Below are 20,081 nucleotides of genomic sequence, written 5' to 3' on the forward strand. Positions count from 1 at the left end.
TGACACCTCTGGGGCCACAAAGAAAATCATGAGGTCAATTCAAGCTTATTCTGAATGTCAAAGGGACTCTAATTGATCCTGGCACCTCAGGGGTGCGGGTGGTGGTGAGGGGAAGAACTTTATAAATCGTCTAGACCAAGGGTCACACCCAAATACCCAGCGTACCAATCAGGTCACAAACCACAAGGGGACTGGAGCCAGCTGGGGATTGTGTGTCCTATGTGATGGGAGGGCTGCTACTCAGCTCCAGCCAACTGTTGTCAGGGGCCTAGGACTGCCAAAGGTTCTGAATGTTTAAGAGAAACTGGAATTCAGATTCTGTGGGAGGGCCCAGCAAAACACACCTGCAGGACAGACATGGCCCAAGGGCTGCCAGCTTGCACACCCTGAGCCAGACAGGGCAGGGGTTCCTGCCTGCAAGCCTCAGACCCCTGAAGATCACATAACTCCCACACTAACCCAAGGTGAAGAGGAGACAAGGGTCCCCAGCTGTTCATAGACTAAATAAAGAATATGCCTTATATAAGAACTATTTACTTTTTTCTAGTATCACAAAAGGATAATTGTGATGTTAACAAAAGTAAATTTTCCTTCCAAACATTGCTAAATTGGTCAGTTTTCATTTTACATTTTCTCAAATGAGGAGATTCCAAAAACACAACAGTCCTGTAATATACACAGATTTTATTTACATTAGAGAGGGGCCCCTTCACACTTGAAATATTCACAACCACCAGCAAGACCAATCTGCCATTTGACAGCTGAGATTGAAAGGTTACAGGATTTTCCCCCCACCGCCACCCCGTCTCCAGATCTTTGCAGAGTCAGGAGAGGAAGCCAGGCCCCAGAGGCCCAACCAAGTCTCCGTCTCCTCCACCACGAAAGACAGACTCTGCCCCAAGAAGTGACAGCCTGGATGAAAACCCAGGATAAATGTGATCAAAACATTTTGGGGACTTTCCTGATGACTCAATAGTTAAGAATTCACCTGCCAATGCAGGGGACATGGGTTTGATCCCTGGTCAGGGAAGATCCCACATGCTTCAGGGCAACTAAACCCATCCGCCACTACTACTGAACCCATGCTCTAGAGCCCGGAAGGCGCACTTACTGAAGCCCGCATACCTGGAGCCCATGCTCCGCAACAAGAGAAGCCACCGCAATGAGAAGCCCATGCACTGAAAAGTAGCTCCCGCTCGATATAACTAGAGAAAGCCCTCAAACAGCAACAAAGACCCAGCATCGCATAAATAAATAACACAAAACTTTGGACCAAATGTTTTCACCATCACCTCTTCAAAGTTACACAGGAGCTCAGAGGTAGAAGAAGCCCGGATAACCTGAAAGCCCAGCCCTGCACCCAAACCACTCCAACTCCATTCCAATCAAGGAAGGCTCTTCCAGTCCCTGGTGGATAAGGGACTCCTTGCTACAAGGCTGGGTAACAATGCAACAGAGGACTTCCTGCCCCACAATACTCTGATTCTTGGCCTGAGCCCCAGAATGCCTACATCGCTCTCCACCCTCCTCACAACCTAATTCCCTCTCCCCATTCCCAAACACTGCCTCTATATTTTCCCTGCCTAACATCTCTTCTCCTGTTTGCTCTACTTCCCCAACTAATTGGCTTCATTCTGAAAAAGAACTATTCACTTTCACTTCTTGCTCTCAGTCTGCAGGCATTAGTCAAGGATGATTGATGTTAAGATGGGAGCACAGAGGTCACACACATGAGAAACAGAACTGAAAGAACTTGCCACTAAGTCAAGACAAGGTAGCCTGGAGACAGAGCAAGAGGGATGGGGAAGCGGGGCCTGCATTCCACTCAGGACATCCACAGCTGTGGGAACCTAGACCCCCAAATACAGCTGTGTAAGCTGTGCCCTGCACAATTCCAAAGCCACTGCATCACTCCAAAAGGCCAGGCTGCAAGTGATACCCTCGGAGTTGCATTAACAGAGCAGCCCAGGAAGGGGTCAGTAGACCAACCTGCAGACATAGGGAAATGTGAGTCTGATAATTAGGAGATGAAGCACACCTTTCAGTCAGTCAATTAATAGTGACTGAATGACCAACTGAGTTTCTTTTTTACCAAAGTATGCTTTCAAAACCCCAGCAGCCTACCAAAAATGAGGACTGCCCAGCCCTCCCCAGAAATTCAGAATCCTCTGCTAGGAGGTGGGGGTGGGGGATAGGAATATGTGTGTTGTGTTTTAACAAACAACCTTCTGAGAAACCCTAGGAAACAAAGCTGCGGCTTAGGAGAAGACAAATACTAGAAGCGCCAAGACACGGATAACGAGGGGGGAAATGTTTATATTTTTATACATTTATTCCTTTCATTCCAGCTCTATGTTATGAAGAATATTATTTCTAAAGACTGGTAATGATGACAGTCACATATAATCCATGAAGCAAATATCACTAGAAACCACAACCTTGTGGCCATTCCTTATCACAACTTTTAAGAGCAGATAGACACCCTAGACCCTAAAATGAAAAAGCTATGTTGACAGCTCAAGAAATTTACAGCCACCATTCACCAAATCATAGGTAGTCCACGTTGTCACCAGGGAGGCCCTTCTTTCCTCTGAGTCAACGTGGCAGACACCCAGACACATACCTTGTGTTCCTCCTTCATCACCTGTTCAATGAGTTCAGACTTCACGGGAGGTTTTGAATACTGGCCTGAGAGAAGGCCATGTCCTAACTTAGTCCTGGACAGGAGGGAGAAAGAGACAAAAAGGTCATTGTTGCTTCCCCTCAGAGACGCCAAAATTATCTACAAATTTCAGTAACTACAGTTGCTTTTAGTGAAACACTGTATCTCAATTACTCACAAATAACTTACTTGATTCTGCTTGATACTGATTCCATTTTCAAATTCTCAGTACTTTATCATTTTACTAATTTCTTCCTTTTTACAAAAGCAACACATGCTTATTTTGGAATACTTTTAAACAATACAGACAGTAAAGAAAAGAATCGTCTTTAATTCTGCAATCCAGAGATAACCACTATGAGCACTATTTCAGATAAACTTTTCTTAAAAACTACAGCAGGTCACTTACATCTGTGTGTTGAAATCCTGTGTTGGATCTAAAGGAGAGTAGTCAAATATTCTTGGAAGATTTCCTACATACCTAGAAAATGAGAAGCAACGAGAAGCAACAGTCAAAACATAGGAATTGAGAGATGAACAGAACCAAAATCAGCCATCATCCTAGCTAAGACCTTCTTGCCTTTCTGTCAAAACTAAATCAGAATTTTTCCCTGAGCTCCCACCTCTGCAGACACATTAATGGGCCTCCCTAGGCAGCTTTCCCAGGTGACTCAGTGGTAAAAGAATCCAGGTTCAAGCCCTGGGTCGGGAAGATCCCCTGGAGGAGGAAAATGGCAACCCACTCCAGTATTCTTGACTGGGAAACCCCATGGACAGAGGATCTTGGTGGGCTACAGTCCGCGGGGTCGCAAGAGTCAGACACAACTGAGCACACGCACACACACACACTGAAGTTGAAAATGTTTATGCTTCTATCAATAGGCCTTAACCCCAGGCATGAGTTAAAATCCTCTCAGATTTGGAATCTTTTACAAGTTTCCCAGTGATTCTAACATGCAGCCAGAATCAAGCACCACTGGGTTAGGCCATCGCAACTACCTTCTCAAAACCGAAAGGTAAGGTAAGGAATTGTTCTGGTCATGTCAAAATGAATAATGACAGCAGTAACAACTACCATTTCTGGAGAGTTTCCTATACTGCCTAAGTCTTCATTTAAAACCATATGAGGAAGGGATTATTGTCATCACCCCCTTTGAGAGATGAGAAATCAAGATGCAAATCCATTAGGTAGCTTCCAAAACCACCCAGGAGGGAGTGATGAAGCCCACAGTGGACCCAGGCAGCCTGGCTCCCAAGCCATGCCCAGAACCATGGCTGCTGGCTGTACCTGCCCCATCCTCAAGCCCTCTTTCTGACCAGTTTACCTGATATAGCAATCTAACTGTAACCATCCAGCTCTCATCTCAACCCACAATCATTCCTTTCACTTCTTAAGTTCATTTCCTATCTCACACTCCCCGCTTTGCGCTCTTTACCTTCCTCTCTTGAAACTTAGATTCTCTGAGCCTGGAAGTTTTAGAAAGAAGAATCCAGAAACAGATTTCTTTTCCTGCCCCTTCCTGCATCTGCCCTGCCTGCTTCTCTGACCTCATTCCCACCCCTTTCTCCCACCCCACAACACCCCAGCCACTTCCCCTTTTTGCTGCCCAGGGCATACCAAGCTCCAAGCTCACTCCTGCTTCAGAGTCATGCCATCCTGTCGTCTCTTTCCTGGAACACTCTCTCTAAAGATCATTGTTCTTTTGCAGGTCTGATTAAAAGCCACCTCCCCATCTCCCTACCCTTTCGAGTTCCCTACACCTGATCCTGGCTAACTTACTTCCTGGCATGTATCACTATTTGCAAGTATATAATTTATGTTCTTGTTTATTATCTTTCTAGAGATTACATACTAGAATATAATCTCCATGAAGGCAGAGACTTTACCTAAATTACTACATCTCTACCACTAGAACCACATCTAACATGTAAAAGGCACTCAATAAATATTTGTTGAATGAATATATTCATATCATAATCACATAACCAATTTCCATAACTGACTACTAAATAACCCAAGAGAATAGGCATTATTGCAGTAAAGCCTTGGCAGAGAACCATAATACACTGTAGTTGGTAATAATCTCTAATTAGATCCTTCAGCTACTAGAAACTTCCAGGCAACTGCTGGCAACAAACTCAAAATTTGTATCCCAGGTTATATATCAACATGAAAATTAACAGAGCACCACATCTCTGGAAAAGTCCCATTCAAATGGCTTCTGGTTACATCACTAGGACAATAATTCCATCTAGAAATTTTCAAAGGACCAAAAACCAATAACACATAAACCAAACTTTGGAACCAAACTATATTCAGTGTAAGAGAGAATTCTTAATATACAACTTGATATACATTATCAATATTAGCTATCTTAAAATCCAGTCTTTATCATACCTCAAAACCTAACAAGACCAAAAAAAAAAAACAAAAAACTGGTAAGATAAACATTAGTGAAAAGCTTAGGCTTTCTGTCAAGGCTGATGGAGAAGAATAACGTTTAAAGGGATAAATCTTTGATTTCTGAAAAGTCCACTTTGCTACAAATTTATATTCTTTTTCTCGTCAACTAGGAATATCTTCTATTACAACAAAATTAAAAGACAGCAGTAATGTTGGATAATTTTTAAAGTACTTATATCTTCAATTTGTAATCTAGTGGTTTTCAAAACAAAAAACATGTTTGCTATCTAAAAATCCACCCTTGTTGTCATTCAATTTGTACACCAGTTTATTTAGATTTGTTCATCAGAATTATTTTGAAATGTAAACTAGGTTCAGGTGGCACACAGGGTATCAAGGAGTCCAGCTGATGTTCCCGAATTATACTGTGGTTGTGTGTAAGTCATTTAATCTCTCTGTGAGTCACTCTTTCTACTTACAAAATGGAGAGACCGCTCCACTGACTTAGTCCTGCTGGGAAAAAAGGAGTTTGACGCGCAAGCCTTTCAACCCAGTGATATTTGTTAAAGAACCAAAAGACAAGTAAGAATAGCAAGTTGCTCATGTTCTAATATATACAACAAATGTTTAGGAAATAAAATATAAGATATTAGATACTACAAAAGTCTAAAACACTTGAAACAAGACTAGGTAAGAGATTCAACTCTTAAATCCAAAATACAGACTTGAGGTATGTTCTTTTCATTGAAGAAAAATTCAGAAGATTATTTATCAAACTTTGATGTGTAGAAAATATTTTCAAAAACCGTAGACAGTAAAGCACTAAAAAATGTTGTTGGGTTTTGTGACAAAAGAATACAAGTTTCTTTCATTTGAGTTTAAAAGAAATAATTATACAACACCTACTATAAGAACTTTTCTTCAATAGTTAAAAAAAAATCTCAGAGTATAAGACAGATAAGATGCAGCTACATTATCCCCAAATCGAATGATAACACAAGTATGAGACATGGGTAAGAATTTACAAAAATCATATGATGCACAATGCATACGTTTGAAAAGGCTTTCCCATCTCAGAGCTTCCAACTTGCTCCTCCTTTTCTCCAAAACCCTGTCTCCACTCCTCCTGCACAGCAGTCAAAGTGAGTATCCCTTTGTGTGTTGTTTCTTCAAAGAAATCCTCCCTTACCACCTCCTTTCTTTTTCTTCATGGAGTGTACCGTATTTCAAATCATGCAGTTGTTCTTACAATTAGAGATACTCCTCAACAAAGGATGGGGTTACATTCCAAAAAACCCATCATAAATTGATGATATAAACTGAAAATGCACTTACAAGGAACTCTACTCAATGCTCTGTAATGGCCTATATGGGATAAGAATCTAAAAAAAAAAAAAAAAAAGTGGATATATGTATAACTGATTCACTTTGCTATACACATGAAACCAATACAACATCGCAAATCAACTGTACTCCAATAAAACTTTTCCAATAATTTTCAAATTTTAGGGTATTATGGACATTCATTCATATTTTTAAAAATAAAATAAAAATTTTATTTTAAAATATAAAAAAAAATGCATTCATAATGCCTAACCTACCAAACACTGAAGCTTAATCTAGCCTACCTTAAACATGCTCAGAACACTTACATTAGCCACTGTTGGCTAAATCATCTAATTACTTGAAGCCTACTCGATAATATAGTGTTGATTATCTGCTGTAGCTTACTGAATACTGTACTGCAAGTGCAGAACAGAAAGGCTATCTGGGTACAAAATGGTTGTGATGGTTGTTTACCCTCAGGGTCTTGTACCTGATCAGGTACAGCAGCTATGGCTGCTGCCTGCCCAACATCACAAGAGTATGTACCATCTGTCACTAGCCCAGGAAAACTAGCCAAAAGCAAAATGCAAAATTCAAAGTACAGTTTCTACTGAATACACAGCACTTTTACATCATCGTCAAGTTTAAGTTGAAGAATCTTAAATCAGGGACAGTCTACATTTATTTAAGGTCTGTTTCCCCAAGTGGGGCTGGGCACCAGGTCTTATTTACCACTGAAGCCCCCCACACCCAGCGCCCTGCTGAGCAGAGCAGAACCCACTCTTTATTGGCTGGATGAAAAAATGAAAACCTGACATGGACAGCTGACCATAAATTTCCAAAGCCAGAAACAGTAAGAAGAGGTAAGATTTTAAGTATCAAGAGAGGAAGGAAAAGAATATTTGATATACTTTTAATAACCACCATTAAGGGCTTCTTCCCTGATGGCTCAATGGTAAAGAATCCACTTGCAATGCCAGAGACACAGAAGACATGGGTTCAATCCCTGTGTCAGGAAGATCCCCTGGGTGAGGGAATGGCAACCCATTGCAGTATTCTTGCCTGGAGAACTCCATGAATAGAGGAACCTGGTGGTGGGCTACAGTCCATGAGGTCGCAGAGTTGAACTCAACTAAACACACAACCACTATTAAAATCATTAGCATTCAACTCCATGTGGGTACAAAAATTGCCCTGTGCTGTTCCTAGTGTGCTGTCTGCCCATCAGTTTGTCTTAGCACATGTGTGTCCTCTTCCATACTTGAACCAAGGTCAAAACCTACCTGCTCTGGGAAACACTACATATTATTTCCTAAACTTAGACAGCAGCTGCCCATGACCTACAGCTGCTGGTCTCTGTGGCTCCCTGTGCTAAGCACAGTTTAAGGAAGACAACGCCCAGAGACACAGCCCTTCCCTCCCTGGCTGAGGGAGGAAGCAGGCAGCCTGTACAGGCATAGTTAGGAGCTGCCCTCAAGCAGTGCCTCCCAGTTACCTATGGTGAAGGGCCAGCTTGTTTGTTGATTTCAAATCATATAGATGAAATCCTTAAAAATACAATAAAAATACATTAGAGTTCACCCCCGAACAACACGAGAGTTAGAAGCAACAACCTTCCGCACAATTGGAATTCCATGCATAACTTTACAGTCAATCCTTTGAATTCACAGTTCCTTCACAACCATGGTTTCAACCAACAGCCGATCATGTATTGGGTGGGCAAAAAGTTCATTCCAGGTTTTCTGTAAGATGATTTAGAAAAACCCGAATGAACATTTTGGTCAACCCAACAGTACTGTAATACGTATTTACTGAAAAAAAAAAATCCACATATAAGTGGACCTGTGCAGTTCAGACTCAAGTTGTTTAAGGGTCAGCTGTATTTGAAAAATGAAATGCCACTTATAAAAAATGGCAAAGTCAAATTACTATAATTTCTCAATGCCCACTCTCAGTTGCCATACCTATCGCATTACAAGTCCATATTCAGCAGTCCAAGGACCAGCACCATCTACAAACCACAGTTTGAGCAGCAAAAAACCTAAATTCTCTAAGAAACTCCACTCACTCACCATTGCCCAAAGAAATCGGCGAACCTCTCCTACTGCATGTAGAGGGAGAGATGAGGCAGGTTTGCTGTGAAGATTAATGATTACAGTATTTTCGGCATAGAGGTTGCAAGTTTAAAAGCAGAAAGTGAAGTGAAAGTGAAGTCGCTCAGTCATGCCCAACTCTTTGCAATCCCATGGACTGTAGCCTACCAGGATCCTCCATCCATGGGATTTTCCAGGCAAGAGGACTGGAGAGAATTGCCATTTCCTTCTCCAGGTTAAAAACAGAAGCCATTATTAATGTGACAAATCCCTGTAGGAGCTTTTTCAGTTTACAAACCTCTCCTAATCTCATGCAATCCCTGTAACACCTCAAGGGTTCTCATCCGCCTTCATGTGGGAAGTCACAGCACAAACATGTGAAATGTCCCGCCATCAGTGAGGAAGGGCTTCCCTGGTACACACTGCCTGAGCAGGCACAGAGGAGACATGGGGCAGTCTATATGCCCAGATCTGCACGGGACACTTACGCTCTCTGGAATTCTGGGATGCTGAAGATGGCCTGCATCACAGAGCTGAGATAGCAGCTATTGCCCAGGTTCTTGAGCCCTGTGTATCCTGGGCCATACATGGGCTTCAGCTTTGTCCCCGTCTCCTGGATCACCTCCCACTCGCTGACCCGTGGCTTGATGTCGTTGTCCTGGAGCCCATTCTCTGTCTGGGGCAAGATCAGTAAAGAAATACAACTTTGACGATGACTGTCATTCCAAGAGCACATCCCACAAATTATTTCTAACAGCAACAGAGGTTTCTGCCTTTCCCCTCAATTAAACAGAGAAATAAACAACCTCATTAAAAGCGACTGAGAGAGTGATGGTTGCACAAGGCAAATGGACTTTGTGCCACAAAACTGTATGCTTTATGTTAGGTATACCTTTCCATAATTTAATAAATGACCACATTTAAAAGATTTAACAATAAAAGAGACAAAGACCAAGGGGAAAGGGGATAGGAGGAGGAAGAAGACAAATAGGAATCAATAAAAAAGAAGGCAAATACAACACAACACAGCAGACAAAAAGCAAGACAATTGGAAAGGAAAGTGGAATAAAACCACGGGGCTCGGGAGAAGCTCAACGTAGGAGGGAGGTTTAAAGAAGAGCAGAGAAAATAAATTAAAAAGTGACACGAGTGAGACAGAGGAATTAGACGGAGAACGTGAGGAAAGGGAGATGGCCTGAGCTAAAGCAAAACATGCACATTTAACTGGCTCCTCATAGGGTCAAATGTTACACAGCCACAACACCAGCCTGAAAACACAATATAAAATGAGGCACAGGGTTTCCATCAACAATAAATAATCTACTGGTTTACTCTTTCCATACACTCCCAACAAGCTCTCCTTCCCTTTCTGAAATTAATTAAAGTGATGTTGGTCAGAAATCATTTTAAAGGTCATCTCCCCGTACCTTCTGCCTTTAGTGAACAAAAAATGATTCATGCAGCTCTCCATCAAAGGAGACAAAAATTTTGCAAGTAAACTCTAACTAAAACAAAATGGTACTTGATGAGGTGTCATGTTCATTATAAAATTTTAAAACTCTAAGTAAACTGATAACCAAAATAAAATGCTAATTAAGTTTGAGAAGTAAATGCAAACATTAAAAGCTAAAACCTATAAAATGAAGATGTATGTGATAGGAATTATATAAATAAACGAAACAGTTTCCCTGTAAGGTGGGAATAGAGACAAAAGGAGACCTTTCTCACCCCATGCATATGAAGCATGTCAATTCCAAAATGTGCTAAGTGCTTGGCCAAATGAGGGTCCAAAACAGCTTCCTCTTCTTGGAAAGAATAAACATCTAGAAGGTGAAAAGAATATAAGCACTGAGACCTGCAATCAAGTTATTCAATATTCAACATGCACCCACCAACCTCCTCCTATGCACTGGGCTTGGGATACATCAATGAACAAACAAAAAACTCGTGAGTTTCAACTGGGGGGAAGACAGATGATAAACAATAAGCATAACCAATGGGTATTTTTGTAAATATATCTATATATCAATCCTTTTGACATTTCAGAAAGTAATTTTATAAAGGACTTCTGAAACAAGAAAAAGAATACAGTGTCTAAAGCTAAAATAATTTAAAACTAGACAAATGCAAATGCCTAACACTAACTGTTCTAATCCCAGTGGCATGTTTATAAGTTCAGGAGGAGGAAAGTGGGAAAGAAGAGACAGTGACACTGCCTGCCACCCTCAGGGGGAACCAGTGAAGAACAGAGAAACAGGACCTCGGGCTGTCTGAATGGCTGGACTGTGGTGTGAGGTCCAGGACAAAACGAAATTCTGCCCATGGAAGCCTCTGTAGTCTCAGAGCTACCACCACATGACCTTCCACCTCCATCTGCCCCCTCGTCCCTTCGTCCCCTCCTCCCCAGTGTCCACACCTCAGAGAGCTGGTGAGGGGTCTCCGAAGACTGCAGTGCACCCCAAACGTGCCCACCCTGCAGCACATGGAAGACGATGATGTGTCTGGTACAGCGGGGTAACTCAGGAGGCTGCACCCAGCCCAGGATCTGAGAAATCAGCATGTTGACAGCCTTGTCTGTAACCCACTCAGGGGCTCTGGTGTTGGGAAGCTGTGTGCTAAAGGGGGCCGTCTCTCTCCTCAGGACCCTCATCTCCCACCTGACCACATAAGGCTTCAGACTGAACCCAGCTTCTCCAAGTGTAGGGTATGATTTCAAAGCAACAGCAATGCCTGAAAGCTCATTAGAAACTCAGAATCTCGGGCTCCACCCAGACGTACTGAACAAGAACCTGCATTTTAATGAGATCCCCACGCACACAGTAAAGTTTGAGAAGTACTGTGTAGCACTTTCAAAAGCCACCCAAACCACCGCTTTACCTGTCCTCACATGGCAGTGCAACACGGAAGAGGGAAACGTTTTCAAGCCCATTGTGCACATGAGGAAACGAGACTTAGAAAAGTTAAATCCTTTGTCTCAAACCCCACATGTGGCCCAAACCCAGGTAGTCTGACTCCTGGCTCAGTCCTTTCTACTCAGATCTCTTAGGAGACCAAGACTCAGTGAGGCACCATCCAAGGCCCTTAACAGGAAGGGAGAGACAAAAAACAAACCAAAATTTTGGGACTTTGGTGATGGTCCAGTGGTTAAGACTCTGCACTTCCAATGCAGGGGGCACACGTTCAATACCTGGTTGGGGAACTAGGATCCCACATGGTTCAGCCAAAAAACAAAAACAAAATAAAAACAAAAAAACCCCACAATTTCTTCACTCTAAAATTGGAAAAACAAAATGCGGAAATAGATATAAAGATATTATTCTTTACAGCAACAAAAAATAAGATTTTAAGGAGTTTCCTGCTCTCTGGAACAATACCAGGAGGAGAAAAAAAAAGTGATATATAGGAACTACGGTGACCCTCTGACCCAAACCCAGATACATGGAGACTCATTGCCACCCAAAAAAAGTCAAGTCTTTCTATTATTAACAGATTAAACATTATATAGCTTTCTCTTCTATCCCTCTTCCCCTAGGCATCTATTTCAACTTATGGATAGAAGCCTTCATCTATATTCTTTTCTAAATATAATTATTTAGAATTATAATTAAGTGCACTCAAAAGTAAACACAAAAGATAAAATCCCAAGGCCAATTAAGAAAAAAATTTCCCAAATGTTTAAATATTAAAAAAAAAACAATAAAATTCCTTGAACTTGAACTTGAAACAACTACATCAACTATATCTTCAATCTACAACACGTGACAGTAAAGTACTGCTCAAATATTAGCTAGAAGGTAGAAATGACACTTCCCATGCACTTTTTTTTTTCCTTTGGTTCACATGTTTTTATTTTTAAACTTTAGTGAGAATTTCTAGTTTAACAAAGAATGTTCAAACTACCGCACAATTGTACTCATCTCACATGAGAGCAAAGTAATGTTCAAAATTCTCCAAGCAAGGCTTCAACAGTAGATGAACTGAGAATTTCCAGATGTTCAAGCTGGATTTAGATAAGGCAGAGGAACCAGAGATTAAATTTCCAATACCCGTTGGGTCATAGAAAAAGCAAAAGAGTTCCAGAAAAACATCTACTTCTGCTTCATTGACTATGCCAAAGCCTTTGACCGTGTGTATCACAACAAACTGGAAAATTCTTCAAGAGATGGGAATACCAGATCACCTGACCTACCTCCTAGGGCTTCCCTGATAGCTCAGTTGGTAAAGAATCCGCCTGCAATGTGGGAGACCTGGGTTCGATCCCTGGGTTGGGAAGATCCCCTGGAGAAGGGCAAGGATATCCACTCCAGTATTCTGGCCTGGAGAATTCCATAGACTGTGGGGTCGCAAAGAGTCGGACACGACTGAGCAGCTTTCACTTTCACTTTACCTGCTTCCTGAGAAACCTGTACGCAGGTCAAGTAGCAACAGAACTGGACATGGAACAACAGACTGGTTCCAAATTGGGAAAGGAGTACCTCAAGGCTGTATATTGTCACCCTGCTTATTTAACTTATTTGCAGAATACATCAGGCGAAATGCTGGGCTGGATGAAGCACAAACTGGAATCAAGATTGCTGGGAGAAATAATAACCTCAGATATGCAGATGATACCACCCTTATGGCAGAAAGCAAAGAGACTAAAGAGACTCGATGAAAGTGAAAGAGAAGAGTGAAAAAGCTGGCTTAAAACTCAACATTCAAAAAATGAAGATCATGGCATCTGGTCCCATCATTTCATGGCAAACATGGGGAAACAATGGAAACAGTGACAGACTTTATTTTCTTAAGCTTCAAAATCACTGCAGATGGTGACCGCAGCCATGAAATTAAACAACACTTGCTCCTTCGAAGAAAAGCTATGGCAAACCTAGACAGCATATTAAAAAGCAGAGATATTACTTGGCCAACAAAGGTTCCTATAGTCAAAGTTATGGTTTTTCCAGTAATCATGTATGGATGTGAGAGTTGGACCATAAAGAAAGCTGAGCATCAAAGAATATTAATTCTTTTGAACTGTGGTATTAGAGAAGACTCTTGAGAGTCCCTTGGACTTGTAAGGAGATCCAACCAGTCAATCCTAAAGGAAATCAATCCTGAATATTCACTGAAAGGACAGATGTTGAAGTTCCAATACTTTGGCCACCTGATGCAAAGAGCTGACTCATTAGAAAAGACCCTGATGCTGGAAAAGACTGAAGGCAGGAGGAAAAAAGGATGACAGATGATGAGATGGTTGGACGGCATCACCAACTCAATGGACATGAGTTTGAGCAAGCTCTGGAAGATAGTGAAGGACAGGGAAGCCTGGCGTGCTGTAGTCCATGGGGTCACAAAGAGTCAGACACAACTGAGCGACTGAACAATAGTGAGATAGTTTTGAAGACTTAAAGACTTTAAGCCTCTACTTATCAGAGCCTGAAGAGAAAATTACAAGATTGATAGAAATGTACCATTGGCACTGGTCTAGGATTTTGAAATAAGTGAAAATCACATAAAATTCTATGGTTCTTAAGCTATTAGCCTCCTGCCTGCATGAGAAATTAACATTTCCTATCTCCGGTCATTAACTGCCCCCAAAATATGACATGATTTAGTCAGACACAACAGTTACTTACCCCAATGACAAAAACAGTTTAGTGAGTAACACACAAGAAATCTAAAATTGAACTGTGATCCTTAAACTTGGCAATCATGAAGAATTTATAAGTGACACGTAGTCATAGAAAAAAATATTTGAAGAAGACTTGGGGACTGAAAATCCTTACACATTTTTCATTAGGAAATTTACTTTATCTCCATCTTCAGCATAGCAAACTCAAGTCTTAACTCAGAAACTACTGCAGCAAATAAGCACAGCCTGACAATTATTAATCTCCCTAACTCCAACCTTGACTTAAAAACTAGAAGCTAAGAAACAGAAAGTTCACAGAAAGCTCCTCCTGCTGAGTCGCTTCAGTCATGTCCGACTCTGTGTGACCCCACAGACAGCAGCCCACCAGGCTCCCCCATCCCTGGGATTCTCCAGGCAAGATCCTCCTAGGAATAGCCTAAGCAGAGTTTCATAAGTAACTACACTTACTTTAGAAGTAAACTAGTCATTGTTTCAAGTTAAATGACAAATGAAGCCATGGAGAGTGTAGAGAGATCCATAGAAGCGAAAAGATTTAAGAAAAGATTTACTGAATTAAAATGACAGAAAGAAGATCTCTGGCTGCCTAGGAATAAAAAGTTTTACTAAGAAAGATCACAAAGGAATTTTGTGAGGATATGGAAATGTTCACTCTCTTTATAGTGAAGGTAATGATTAGGGAGCTATATATTTTAAAAATTCATTACCTAAAATATTAAAAAGGCTCCACTTACTATATGTAACTTTTACTTCAATCTGCAACCCAGCCTTGACCCATATGAGTCAATGAATGAATAAAGGTAATATTTAAAGGGAAAAAAAAATTTCCAGCATGAATTGATGTGATGAGCACATTAGAAAATAGTATGTGCATTGAGGAAACTATAATCAATAACCAGTGATAAACCATAATGGAAAAGAATAAGTATATACATATATGTACAACTGAATCAAAAATTCTTCTAAACAGCAGAAATTAACACAACATTGTAAATCAACTATACCTCGATAACATTTTTTAAAAAAATAAATAAAATAGTATGTGTATTAAGTTTCAAAACTAATGAAGGAAAACTTATAAAGATGGAGGCTAAGACTGAGACCAAGACTGAGAATCTGTAAGGAATTATATATGAAAGTGGTAATAATTTCTTATCTCTAATGAGGTTTCTTTGGTTTTTGTTTTTCTATTAATATTTTTCCAAATTTATTATATTTTGATTGAAAAAATGTTTTGCAACGAATTGCCAAAGATTACAAATATTACAAATATTTCTATAGGATGGTATGCTATTAGAAGTAGTGTACCACTGGTCACCCTTGTTCACTCATATGGATTCACTGACTCATTCATTCATTCACTGTAGTCAACAAATAAATACTGAATACCAAATATGTATGGATACTGAGGATACAATAAGAAAGAAGATAAGCGAGCCTCCTGCCCTCATAAGTTGAAATGTTACTGTTTCAAATAGTCTTATAAGAATGCTGGTTTGGTATAACGGACGTCCACAGATGTCTTCTTGGCTATGGTTTACTCATGTGACTTTCAACTCTCTTTCTTAGCCCCAGAAAGTGGCAGAAGTCCAGATCTTGCCTGCAGATCCCCACCCAGGAAAGAAGGAGAGAGAGGTAAAGATATACTTCAAGAAGCTCTGGTGTTTTAGAAAGACTAATGAAACTATAGAAGCTGGCTTCACTGCTCTGTTCTCACAGCTCAAATGGAGAGAAAAAACAGAACTGTTGGTCAAACACCAAGTCATAAGCCACAGAGGAAAGGTTCTCTACAGAGTAAGTGTGATCTGTTCACCCAAACTGTCTCTCTTCACCATGAGTTTATATTTGCGCCCACAGAGTACCTTCCACAGACAGGAAAAGAGGAGAAGCAAGAGAATGCTCCAGCAATTGATCTAGAAAGCCAAACACAAAATGAATGAGGTCAGAGGTGTGTACTATCACCTTAGACAGCATAAGGCCCAGACCAAACAGAATCTAGACTGTGGTCAGGAAACGAAAGCAAGTAAGAGGAAAGAGATGTCAGTAAAAGAGACACGAAGAAAAAGAAAAAAGGGTAAATCAGAGGAACAAATTGTATTGGTGTGTCTGTCTTCCTTCATCTGTTTACTTCACAAATACTTACTGACACCCACTATGTGTGAGGGACTTTGCTGGATGCTAGAGATATGATAGTGAACAACAACTCTGTTGTTCAGGGTCTGCTGTCTTATGAAAAGTGCCACAGTGGAGCAGCAAAGAAGCACACAGAGGGGCACAAGCCAGGTCAAAACTAAAATGAAGTAGTCAATCCTTGATTCCAAATCCTTGGACTGATGCCCAGGTCAGGGCTGAAGATGACCAAGTAAGAAAAGCCACCTTGAGATGCCACTGAGCTGGGCAGAGTCAGGGGGATAGGTGATTTCACAGCTGCCACTGATAGGAACAGAATGATGGGACAAAACTGATGATTAAATAGTTAGTCCCACCGGGGGATTGTAAGTAAAAAATATGGGAGACCCCCATATGTTAATGATTACTCAAGAAAGCAGGTTTGCTTAACCACAAAACCAAGCAGGCTTGCTTACCAAAAAACCCATGCAACAGAAGCAAGGGACATGCCCCAAAACAATAAAACAACAGTGGCCTGAGTCCCAAAATCCTACCCAATGAACTCAGTAAATTAATGATCCCTAGAACAAATTCTGTGCACACACACACAAAAATAATTGTTTATGGAAAGGTGTCTTTTCAAAATGAAAAACCCTCATTGTACTAAAACTTGAAAACATTTTTCCAAAATTCTATATGACAATCCTGGCCTGACCATACAGGGACAAGTAAGCTTCCTGGCCCTACCTGGGGGAGGAACTGATGATGGAAACATGATATCTATTCAAGAAAGACAAAGGTCTTCTCTCCCTCCCCACTTTTCCTCTGATTACAAAACTGCAACCCACTAAGTTCTTGGGACACAGCAGTTCTTGCCCACCCGCTTGTAAGTTTCACAAGCATCCTACTCTAATAAATCACTTTTTATCTACCACTTTGCTGTCACTGAATTCTTCTCTGCACTGAGACAGAAAGGACTATGGTACCGGAGCTCTTTGGAGCCCTCCCCGCCAAAATGACACTGATTTGTTTCACCATGGCCATCTCAGAAGACCCTCCTGCAATCACCAAGGCTGTGAGGCTTCTTCTTAGGTAAACTAATTTCCATGATGAAAGAAAAAAACACCCTTGCCTGCCTCCAACCTTTTTAATTCCCTTCCCACCAACCTCAACCTCAATCTGCCAAAGAATGTCTCCTCCCACAGAGGAGAGCTCTTCATTTGTTTGTACAGTGATCTGTTTCTTATTTTGTTTCCTGCTGTACCCATGGAACCAGAGTGGAATTTGATAGGGGGCCCACTTTTATTACCCAGCCACCACAATGGCCATGACTGGGGGATCACAGCTTCCTGGAAGAACTAATTCTAGACTGAGATGTCAAGATGAGTAGGAGTTTCTCACTGAACAGGTATATCCTTGTTGGGGAGAAGGAAACCAGGATGATTGGATCATACCACCATTAAGTATCTGAGTTCACAACCTGCTTGGATTCCATGTTCACTAGGCAATAGTCTAAATATAATTCAGCTTCCCACAGGGAAGGAATGTACTGGTCGAGTTGACATAAACATCCCACTTACAGGCAGTTGTGGTTCTCAGTAGAAACTAAAAAATAAACTCCCTGACTTTAAGATTCTGGCTCTTGTGAGTTGAATTAGCTCCTCAGTGAGCCTACCAAGTATGGAAGATGGGCTCTCAACAGAAGTACCTTCATAAGGAGGCAGCCACCCTGCCCCGGACAGAAGGAACCCTGCCCTCCTGGGCCTCAATATCCACAAAGCCCATTCTCAGACATTTAAAGAAACTTTACATTTTCGTTAATTTATTTGGCTTTTAAATAAATATTAAGCTACACCTAGCAATCTATTAAACAGATTTAAAAGGAACAAAAATAGAATTGATACATCCCATAAACTAATATCTTGGGCAAACTTCAGGAGATAGTGGAGGACAGGGAAGCCTGGCATGCTACAATCCACACGGTTGCAAATAGTCAGACACAACTTGGCGACTGAACAACAGCAGCAGCAACAACAAATAAACTAATATGATAATTAGACTGAAAATAATTATTTGCATTAAAACCAACTCTGCATAAGATAAACAGGAATCAAATCCTGATCTATTTTCAAAAACTGAACATTTTCTCAGCTAAGTGAATTCAAGAACCTTCATCATAGCTGAATGTTTCACATTGTTTTTGCCAATGTTTTATGTTTTCTATGGTTGAAAAGTAGCATTTATTCAAATACTCTCAATTACATGATAAGGAAAATCTTGAAAGTTCACCCTCCCCTACAAGAAAAACAAAAACTTAATTATGGCAGATAACGGGTTAATATTCTTAATGGTTAAGAAGTTTTTAAAAGCCAGTAAGGAAAACACCCACACCTACTAGAAAATCGCCCTAAGAAATTCAGAAAAAGAACTACAAATAGCCAAGAATACTATGAAAAAGTTCAGCCTCACTATAAAGCAAGTTAAAACAAGATAACAGATTAGCCAAGGTTTTTAAATATTCTGAATATGAAAAGTTGTCAAAGATTTGTTGGAATAGGTATTCTCATACATTTCAGGAGGGTGTATGAATTACTACAGTTGTTTAAAAGAGAAACTCGGCAACTGAAAATTAAATTTAAAGGTTCAACCCTTTGTTCACAGGAATGTGTCCTTAAAAAAAAAAATCATTAGACAAACACCCAAAGACTTGCATATATAAAAAGATGTTCATCAGAAAAGCAAAATGGTAACATCTTACAGGGAAACAAGAATAATTGATGCTTTTAAACTGTGGTGTTGGAGAAGACTCTTGAGAGTCCCTTGGACTGCAAGGAGATCAAACCAGTCAGTCTAAAGGAAATCAGTCCTGAACGTTCATTGGAAGGACTGATGCTGAAGCTGAAGCTCCAATACTTTGGCCATCTGATGACTCATTGGAAAAGACCCTGATGCTGGGAAAGATTGAAGGCAGAAGGAGAAGGGGATGACAGAGGATGAGATGGTTGGATGACATCACTGACTCAATGGACATGAATTTGAGCAAGCTTGGTGATGGACAGGGAAGCCTGGTGTGCTGCAGTCCATGGGGTCGCAAAGAGCCAGACACAACTGAGCTACTGAACTAAACTGAACAGGGGAACAGTGAAATGATTTGTGGAACTAACAGGGGATACTGAAGAATGTTTAATGACATAGAAAATATAATGTTAAATAGAGAAAATAGGGAATAAAACTTTATACAGTGTGATTCAATTTTTGTAAAAATGCAGGCTATGTATGTGTATTTGTATGAGAACTGATCAAGGCTTTAAAAAAGAAAAAAGAGCGAAAGGATACACTCAAATTATTAGAAGCCGAGCAGTTTGTCCAGGGAGTGGTATTACTCCCGATTTTTATTTTTAAAACTCCATGTTTTTTTATTTCCCTAAATTTTTCTCTGCTTTCTAAATATGTTACACTGAACATCTGTTTTCCATATTATCAAACGGCTAATATAAAACTTTCCTGTCTGAGGTTAAAGGAAAGAAACTTTAGATGAACTCTAAATCACAGTTTGAAAATAAGTTTCATGCTTAAAAAAAAAAAAAAAAGGCTTCTGGAAAATTAAAGATTCTTAGAGAACAGAATTAATCCTTGCCTTTATTCAGTTCAGTTCAGCCGCTCAGTCATGTCCGACTCTGCTACCCCATGAATAGCAGCATGCCAGGTCTCCCTGTCCATCACCAATTCCTGGAGTTCACTCAGATTCACTCAGATGTCCATCGAGTCAGTGATGTCATCCAGCCATCTCATCCTCTGTCGTCCCCTTCTCCTCCTGCCCCCAACCCCTCCCAGCATCAGAGTCTTTTCCAATGAGTC

At 40.6% G+C, this 20,081-nt stretch overlaps 1 protein-coding gene across 5 annotated transcripts in view; it reads right to left on the bottom strand.

Annotated features, from left to right (window-relative positions):
- USP13 (ubiquitin specific peptidase 13) overlaps positions 1-20,081 on the bottom strand; it is a 133,834-nt gene that overhangs the window by 58,346 nt on the left and 55,407 nt on the right. For all 5 annotated transcript variants that reach the window (XM_044944435.2, XM_006054288.4, XM_044944430.2 and 2 more), the window contains 4 exons: positions 10,214-10,308; positions 8,974-9,161; positions 3,072-3,143; positions 2,624-2,717 (listed from right to left, as the gene is read on the bottom strand). In XM_044944435.2, coding sequence (XP_044800370.1) covers positions 2,624-2,717; positions 3,072-3,143; positions 8,974-9,161; positions 10,214-10,308 — 449 coding nt within the window. The remainder of the gene's footprint in view (positions 1-2,623; positions 2,718-3,071; positions 3,144-8,973; positions 9,162-10,213; positions 10,309-20,081) is intronic.

Source organism: Bubalus bubalis, chromosome 1 (genome assembly GCF_019923935.1).
Source record: "Bubalus bubalis isolate 160015118507 breed Murrah chromosome 1, NDDB_SH_1, whole genome shotgun sequence".
NCBI lineage: Eukaryota > Metazoa > Chordata > Mammalia > Artiodactyla > Bovidae > Bubalus > Bubalus bubalis.